At 42.4% G+C, this 9,701-nt stretch overlaps 1 protein-coding gene across 1 annotated transcript in view; it reads right to left on the bottom strand.

Annotated features, from left to right (window-relative positions):
• Positions 1-6,381: 6,381 nt before the first annotated feature.
• The window catches only part of LOC138363351 (putative uncharacterized protein ENSP00000383309), a 3,822-nt gene continuing 502 nt past the window's right edge, over positions 6,382-9,701 (bottom strand). Inside the window, exon 2 of the mRNA XM_069322378.1 lies at positions 6,382-7,352. Coding sequence (XP_069178479.1) covers positions 6,382-7,352 — 971 coding nt within the window. The remainder of the gene's footprint in view (positions 7,353-9,701) is intronic.

Below are 9,701 nucleotides of genomic sequence, written 5' to 3'. Positions count from 1 at the left end.
CATTAAAATGGAATCGTAACATATTTAGTATGGCGTGTATTGGTTTTACATGCAACAGATGGCGCTGTTTTTTCAAAATAGCATTTTTTACCTGTCACAGGTGTGGCATCTATATAGTAGGTATATAAAAACACGCGTATTCGAATGCAACGTTGTGTCAAAAAGCAATCGGTAAAGAGGTTTCGGGGATTTCCCTTATTTATATATAATGTCTCTATAGACAAACTATCACATGAACGTTACACAAATTATTGCATACTGGAGATCAGTTACATGTATACATAACGAACATCACATACATGTATGTGTTGCTCGTGGTGTACACATGTATACACCACAAGCAACACATACAACAATGCAAAGGAGCTTTCGTATAGAGGCATCAAGCTGACCTTTAGCCACGAGGTCACTAAAGGGTCAATGGCCAGGGTGGGTAAGGTCACTGGTCCAAGGGAAGGTCACTACATGAAGGGTCAAGCGAGTGTGAACACGCGGTCAGTGCCTCGCACCATTGTCTCTCTCTCGCTGGAAAACACACCATTATTATATATATATATATATTATATATATAATATATATATATATAATATATATATATATATATATATATATATATATATATATATATATATATATATATATATATATATATATATATATATATAATCACCAATCACCAAGAATATATATATATTTCTTTATTTTCTTCACTGAGGCTATGGGTCCCTACACTTGCACCAGACGCACATAAACACACAAAATTACAAACACACACACGAAGACTTCGTTGTTTTGACGACAAAAATATTAGGCTGCACATTGGAGGTATGTTTTGTTGTATTATTATTATTATTATTATTTTCTACCACAGACGTGGCCAGACATTTACGAATGCTAACCAGAATATGCAGTCTCCGTGGTGTAGTGGTAAGACACTCGCCTGGCGTTCCGCGAGCGCTATGTCATGGGTTCGTATCCTGGCCGGGGAGGATTTACTGGGCGCAATTCCTTAACTGTAGCCTCTGTTTAACGCAACAGTAAAATGTGTACTTGGATGAAAAAACGATTCTTCGCGGCGGGGATCGTATTCCAGGGACCTGCCCGAAACGCTACGCGTACTAGTGCCTGTACAAGAATGTAACAACTCTTGTATATATCTCAAAAAATATATACATTTTCTTCTGTCCTCCATGGACAGGGTGAGAGGTCTGTTAAACATATAGTTCAGGAGTTTATTGAACAATCAACCACAGAAGGCGATTGTAGTGCTAAGCTAACCTTCGAACCTAAATACATAGATTTACGTCTGTTCTACATGAACAGTGTTCAAAGTGTCTGTTTACATAGTGTCGTTAATGTGCAACTTGTGTGATATTAAGCACCTAACCAATAAGGCACTACGGGCTCACCATAGCCCGTGCTACTTGGAACTCTGTTCCAGGTAGCGAATCTTTAACAACAACAACTGAAGGTGGCTAAGATACTTTTATAAGCTCAGGTTATATACACTCAGGTTATATAGTTACAACATATACATTGTATACCTCATACATTACATAGTAAATCTTGGGTACAAGTCCAATATATCATCAAGTGTTCCAGTATTCATATAGTATTGACAGAGTTCAGCATACCTCAGCCCAGGAGGGCGAAAGTCAGTCAATATGGGACATATTACAAAAATATAATATTCAAGGACTTTTCTTTATTGTGCACCCTGTACCCATCCCGTGGGCGGTGGTGTAAAGGGTTACAGAGGTACATAATGGGTTCAGGAACTGAACCCCAAAGTTCGTTTAGCTAAGCAAGTGACAATCTTTGAAGCTAGTTACACAATTGTTAATGTTATATATATATATATATATATATATATATATATATATATATATATATATATATATATATATATATATATATATATATATATATATATATATATATATATATATATATATATATATATATATATATATATATATATATATATATATATACTATCATTTACACAAATACATATAAATATCGATAATCTTTTTATATCACAAGTGATTCAACAAGAGGCTCACAACAGTCACTATACAAGGCACTTTATACGTATGGTGAGTGACACAGTTACTAGTCTTGCTCCACACCCACCCAACTGGGCGGCAGCTTTACAGTCATGTGCTCCACACCCACCCAACTGGGCGGCAGCTTTACAGTCATGTGCATGCATTACCTACAGTAAGCAAATTTTGGATACTGATTCCTGTCAGTACATAATGAATGAAGTACTTACACATTTCCTGGACTCCATTGATGGTGTTATCTCTGAATTCCGCGATTTTTTCACATTCCATTATATAATGACGCAAAGTATGCGAATAGTTCTGCTGACAGAGTTTACATTTAGTCAAATCTACATCAGCAGATGTTACAAACTGCCAGAGGTACTTGTAGCCGAGCCTAAGTCTAGCAGTGGTAACATCTAGAAGTCTGCTAACATTATTGGATGGCCCATAGACGTGCGGTTCTTCCTGCATAATAGAATGATGATAGACGGAGTAACTGGTGTGAAATTTCACTTTGCCTCAAGTCTACGAAATTTTGTTGATGTTCCTGGAATATTACTGCCCTCAGACTGCTTAAAGGCAGTCCAAGATGGTAATCCATTCTCTCTTTATGAGCAAACGTTTTGGCTAACTCATGATATCTATCATGCATTCGGAGACCAATATGGGAAGGCATCCACAGGAGACAAACTCTGACTCCATCATTGATTATTTCATTATATCCGTGTCTAGCTTCAGACACAAGCATGTCACAGTTATGAAGAGGAACAACCGTGGACATCTTCAAGAGGAAACTAGATTGTTTCCTTCAAGGAGTGCCGGACCAACTGGGCTGTGGTAGGTATGTGGGCTTGCGGGCCGCTCCAAGCAACAGCCTAGTGGACCAAACTCTCACAAGTCAAGTCTGGCCCCGGGCCGGGCTTGGGGAGTAGAAGAACTCCCAGAACCCCATCAACCAGGTAAGTTATGCCTTGGGAAGCTGAGTGCAGTCAAGGAGTGCATGTTTTCTCTTTCACAAAGTTGACACATGGTGTACTCCACATTTGGGTTTTGAGAGAGCTGCCAGATACGTCTATATCCCAGGCGTATTCTGGCCACCATAAACATTGCCGAGTTCTTGCTCTGTTTGTTCCATATATAAATGTCTCCTCACGATATTTATCATAATGTTTAATGCTGCAACTTTCAGGTCTTTGTGAATTTGTTAAGTCGGTGAGATTTTCATTAGATATTTGTTTAAGTATTGTCTTTGTCACTGCTAATGAAACACCCATATCAAATTTTACCACTGGCCTACTACAGGCTGTCTTTGCAAGCATATCAACAGTGTCATGCCTTGAGATGCCAACATGTGATGGTATCTAGAGGAATTTAATTTCAAATTTGCTTTCTTTAGCAGCTAAAACATTCATTCGAATATCACTGACTATTTTCTGGGTGTCACTACTATGTGCGTTCAATGCCAGGAGTGCACTCTGCGAGTCACAGTATATAAGTCCACTGCCTTTGTCTTTTAAAAATTCAGTGGCAAGGTATATGCCTGCAAGTTCGGTTTGAGTTGTACTTGCCCAGTCATTGACGCGCTTTATTTAGATTTAGATTTTAAATTTAGATTTTTTATTCAGGTAAAGGTACATACATATATATATATATATATATATATATATATATATATATATATATATATATATATATATATATATATATATATATATATATATATATATATATATATATATATATATATAAGACACATTCATTTTTATTGTTTTTTCAGGGATATTCCTGCGCGGCCCTAAGCCTCTGGCTGGCCCACTAAGTGTTGCTTGTTTCTGTTTTACTTGGGCGGAGTATGAGTATTTATGACTCGTATGGTCGCTTCAGTAAGACTTTGCCATATGTGTTTAACAACTTATTCTGCTCTGTTGAATCTAAGTTGAAATCTTATTGGGTTCGTAACTGTGCACTGTGTTAGATAATGTTCCAGTGGTCTGTCGGGCATTCCTCCACAGTGCTGACGGGCGGTACATTGCTGTACGTACGAGAGAAGATTGCTTAAATATATTACACGCACATCTGGTGCATCTTCCGCCTCGGCGGCCTCCCACACACAACATAATTTCACTTGAACGTGGTTCTCTGCACGCACGCGCTCGCAAAAACACACACACACACACACACAAAACCCCGGTTCGACTCCAGTGGGAGCCTCGGGACCCTTGTGTGTTCAGTAGGACCCCCAGGCTGCACGGCTCTTGTGGATTTGTTCACGAAGCCATACTGAAAGGAGACGCTAGAAAGAAGGAGAGAGTGAAGGGAGACATGATAGAGATGTATAAAGTACTTAAAAAGATCGAGAGTGGGGGGAAAAGAGAATTGTTCGCAAAAAATACTAATACTATAGAACAGGGGTCTCCAAACTATGGCCCGCGGGCCACATCCGGCCCGCCACATAATTTCATCCGGCCCTCCAAACAAATCCCTGTGTGGTGGCCTTGAAAAAATAATTATCGTACGAATGGCATCGCAGAATTATTCAAAGCTGGGGCTGCTGACTGGTGGCGCTCAACCCGAGTCAGTTTTCCTCTCTCTCGATAGTGTGACGCACAGATACTAATACTGGTAGGTATGTGTTGTGCATTACAACCAATCAGTTGTGTATAACTGTATATTGTGGGGATGGAGGGCGAGTGGGGCTTCGCTGCTTCCGTTTCAGGGAGCACAAACACTGTACAATATTCTTTTCTCTGTACTTTGACAATGCCTTTATCTTAGTTATACAAAATAGCAATTTCATTTATTTATTCCTCCGGCCCGCATAAATATGGGAAATATATAATGTGGCCCTTACATTGAAAAGTTTGGAGACCCCTGCTATAGAAGAAGGAATAAATATTGAGAATTAGATGAGGGGAAGAATGTTGTTGTATCTGTAAGAGAAGTGAAACAGTCAATGGACTGACGGAGCAGGTTGGGCTCCGTTCATAATTTTAAAATTAGATATGGTAGGGAAATAGGTTGGGAGTCGTATTGCATTAGACGGCCGAGCGCTAGAAAGGCGGGGGTCTACGAGGTAAAGTTCGATCCTGCAGGTGCATATAGGTGAGTACAAGGGGAGTGTACAGCTCATGACTATGGTATGCAGTTGTCTAGGTAACGGTGACTGGAGACTCACGCACACACACACACACACTCACGCACACGCACACACTCACAAGCACACCCACACTTTTCCGGCCAATTACATTTTCTGTTCGCACACTGCATCTTTGACTCACTCTTATTCATGCTAGTCTCTTTGACTCACCCCCAGGCAGGTCATTCCCCTTGAGTCACTCTTAGGCTTACCGTTCCCCGTGACACAACACACTTCTTACCTCTAGGTCATTTACAGTTGGAATAACACACACACACACACACACACACACACACACACACACACACACACACACACACACACACACACACACACACACACACACACACACACACACACACACACACACACACTACACCAAAGAGCCAGAGCTCAACCCCCGCAAGCACAATTAGGTGAGTACAATTAGGTGAGTACACACACACACGAGGTGTAAAATATACCAGAACCAAAAGACTGGTTGATCACTACGTACAAAATAATAACAGGAATCTACAAAATAGACAAAGAATTCTTCAAAACAGCAACTTCAGGCAGCAAGAGGTCATAAATTCAAGCCAAGGAAACAAAGCTGCCGGAGGGAAAAAATGATAAAAAAATATTATAACAAATAAAGTGCCAATGTTGGGTAGAAAGTGTTTTTTTTTTGACGATTGGAACAAACATCATGGAAGAGCTGTAGGTAGTAACTAAGAGTGATTAAGGAAGGATTAAGGATTAGGGATTCTGCCCGAAACGCTTTGCGTAATAGTGGCTTTAGGCATTGTATGTACTAGCTCTATCTATTAACCCAACAAACTTTGAAAAATCTCTTTATGTATGTACCTTACCTAAATAAACATTTATTTATTTATTTATGATTGTAACCTATCCACCGCTGCCCACTGGATGGGGGGCGGTGTGCAGGACAAACATATCAATTGTGACACTAGGCTCTCCACATATGTCAGTTGCTTAATTTAGAAACTATACTTGAGGTCGATCTCGAACCCATTGTTGATGTGACGACTTATACTGAATTTTGTAACTAGCTCATCAAGATTGTAACTTGCTTAGCTAAATGAATTGTGGGGTTCAGTCCCTGAGCCCATTATGTGCCTCTGTAACCCCTTTCCACTACCGCCCACAGGATGGGTATGGGGTGCATAATAAATGAACTAAACTAAACTCATGTCACGTATCATGAACTGCTGAAGGCGGCAGGGCTGACAACACTACTGAGGGCGGCAGGGCTGACAACACTACTGAGGGCGGCAGGGCTGACAACACTGCTGAGGGCGGCAGGGCTGACAACACTGCTGAGGGCGGCAGGGCTGACAACACTGCTGAAGGCGACAGGGCTGACAACACTGCTGAGGGCGGCAGGGCTGACAACACTACTGAGGGCGGCAGGGCTGACAACACTGCTGAAGGCGGCAGGGCTGACAACACTACTGAGGGCGGCAGGGCTGACAACACTGCTGAAGGCGGCAGGGCTGACAACACTGCTGAAGGCGGCAGGGCTGACAACACTGCTGAAGGCGGCAGGGCTGACAACACTGCTGAGGGCGGCAGGGCTGACAACACTGCTGAAGGCGGCAGGGCTGACAACACTGCTGAGGGCGGCATGCAGGGCTGATAACACTGCTGAGGGCGGCATGCAGGGCTGACAACACTGCTGAGGGCGGCATGCAGGGCTGACAACACTGCTGAAGGCGGCAGGGCTGACAACACTGCTGAAGGCGGCAGGGCTGACAACACTGCTGAGGGCGGCAGGGCTGACAACACTGCTGAGGGCGGCAGGGCTGACAACACTGCTGAGGGCGGCAGGGCTGACAACACTGCTGAGGGCGGCAGGGCTGACAACACTGCTGAAGGCGGCAGGGCTGACAACACTGCTGAGGGCGGCAGGGCTGACAACACTGCTGAAGGCGGCAGGGCTGACAACACTGCTGAAGGCGGCAGGGCTGACAACACTGCTGAGGGCGGCAGGGCTGACAACACTGCTGAGGGCGGCAGGGCTGACAACACTGCTGAGGGCGGCAGGGCTGACAACACTGCTGAGGGCGGCAGGGCTGACAACACTGCTGAGGGCGGCAGGGCTGACAACACTGCTGAGGGCGGCAGGGCTGACAACACTGCTGAGGGCGGCAGGGCTGACAACACTACAGACCAAGCATGACACGGCGGATCTCATTGAAACTTTTAAAATACTGAACAATTTGGAGGATGTCGATCCGGTCAATTTCTTCAAAAGGTGAGATGTAACACGAACGAGGAGCAGCGGGTTCAAGCTCAACAAGCCACAATGTACGACATTTTGAATTTTTTAAATTTTGAATTTTGAATTTTGAACATTGACAAGTCAATATTGATCTAGTGGTAGAGTGGGCGACTGACAATGCCGGGGTCGTATAGTCCTAGTGGAGTTTCTCATTATAGGGGGACTGATGGCTGAGTGTACAGCGCTCGGGTCTCGTAACCCTAGAGTCCGGGTTCGACCCCCGGCGATGGCGGAAACAAATGGGCAGTTTCTTTCACCCTGATGCTCTGTTACCTAGCAATAAATAGGTACCTGGGAGTTTGACAGCTGCTACGGGCTGCTTCCTGAGGGTGAGTGTGTGAAAAAAAAATCCGTTGAGTGATTCACAGTTGAAAAGCGAGCCGAAAGAGCCAGAGCTCAACCCCCGCAAGCACAACTAGGTGAATACAGAAAACAGGAGATGCTCTTTCACCCATAGAGTTGTAAACCCGTGGAACCGCCTAATTGCCGAAGCCGTAAACGCCACAACTCTGCTGGACTTTATAATTCAGTTGGAAAACATCATCAAATCAAATGGGGGAGACTTTTGACAAGCCGCCGGCTTCCTGTTCTCGTCGAGGCCACTAGTATTAGTAGCCCTCGGGTAAATATGACAAAGAGTGCTGGGAAGACGGAACACCACGAGCGTAGTGGTGTTCCGTCTTCCCAGCACCATCCTGTAACTACTCTTAGATAATTGCTGCAACCCATCCTCCGACTTGACAGTACGTTTTAATCCTAAGTGTTCACTACACACAGAAATCACAACACCGTGATGCATCAAATGAACAAATCCACAAGGGCCGTGACGAGGATTCGAACCTACGTCAGAGAGCATCCCAGACACTGCCTTAATCGACTGAGCCTTGGATCCTGCAGCCTCTCCGAGACACAAACCAGGGTTTTACATGGTTTGTGGGGCATGAGGGAGTTGTGTAAAACCCTGGTTTATTGTCTCGGAGAGACTGCAGGATCCAAGTAAGTTGAGTAGAACTTCTGGTTTCAACTCTTTTTGACCATGTCGTAGCTCAGTCGATTAAGGCAGTATCTGGGATGCTCTCGGACGTAGGTTCGAATCCTCGACACGGCCCTTGTGGATTTGTTCATTTACTAAGTGTAATAAGTATCTTTCCTGACTCATACATATTACATAATTGCACTTATATGGTTGTTATATTTACCTCTCTATACATTAAGAATTTTTTGCTAAAATTTTTTATCAGTCGCTATTTTAAAGTTTTAAATATCAGGAATTTCTTTTTCAGTTTTATTAAACAATAAAAGTTTTATACAAAATTTGAAAATATCCTGAGTTACTTTACAATTTATTGATATATTTTAGTTTTCTTTTATTTGTTTTATAAAACTGTAATATTAATATAGCTACAAATTAAGTAGTAATTGTAATTAAGAAACAATAAAATGCTTATCTTCAAAAACTAAGATGGTTAGGTAAGGTCATGGTTTTCTATTCAGCTTGTCAGGTAAACTCAAATATTCACAATATATTTGACTACGATTTAATACTAAGTGTAAATAAGTACAATTCCTGACTGTCATACATAGTACATAATTGCACTTATTGGGCTGTTACATTTACCTCCCCATTTTTAGAGGACGGGCTGAATTATGCATACACGGCCAAGAGGACAGAGCTCCGGGGTCGTAGTGCTAGAGATCCGGGTTCGATTCCCGGCCAAGGCACAAACAAATGGGCAGAATTTCTTTCATTCTGATGCTCCTTTTCACCCAACAGTAAATAGGTATCTGACAGTTAGACAGCTGATACGGGCTGCTTCCTGGGTATGTTTGTATATATTAGAGAGAAATATATGTAATAGATATGAAGGAAAAAATAGGTCGGGAGTCAATATATTGGAAAAGGCGGGGTCCAAGAGCTAACAGTTCGATCCTGCAAGCACAAATAGTAAATACACAAACGCACGCACATATGTATTATAAATAAACCATATCGTGTGTTAAATGAAATTTAATTGATTATTGCATCACAGGAGTTGAATCCACCCGAGGGCCACCATGTAGATCAAATCAAATCAAATCAAAGTGTTTATTTAGGTAAGGTACATACATACAAGAGATTTTACGAAGAGTGATGGATTTATAGATAGGGCTAGTACATACAATGCCTAAAGCCACTATTACGCAAAGCGTTTCGGGCATAAGATCTGGTGACCTCGACAGGGACAGGAAG

The sequence above is a fragment of the Procambarus clarkii genome, chromosome 10, assembly GCF_040958095.1.
Source record: "Procambarus clarkii isolate CNS0578487 chromosome 10, FALCON_Pclarkii_2.0, whole genome shotgun sequence".
Lineage (NCBI taxonomy): Eukaryota > Metazoa > Arthropoda > Malacostraca > Decapoda > Cambaridae > Procambarus > Procambarus clarkii.
The sequence above is the reverse complement of the archived record's forward strand: the minus strand, read 5'-3'. Positions and strand labels throughout refer to the sequence as shown.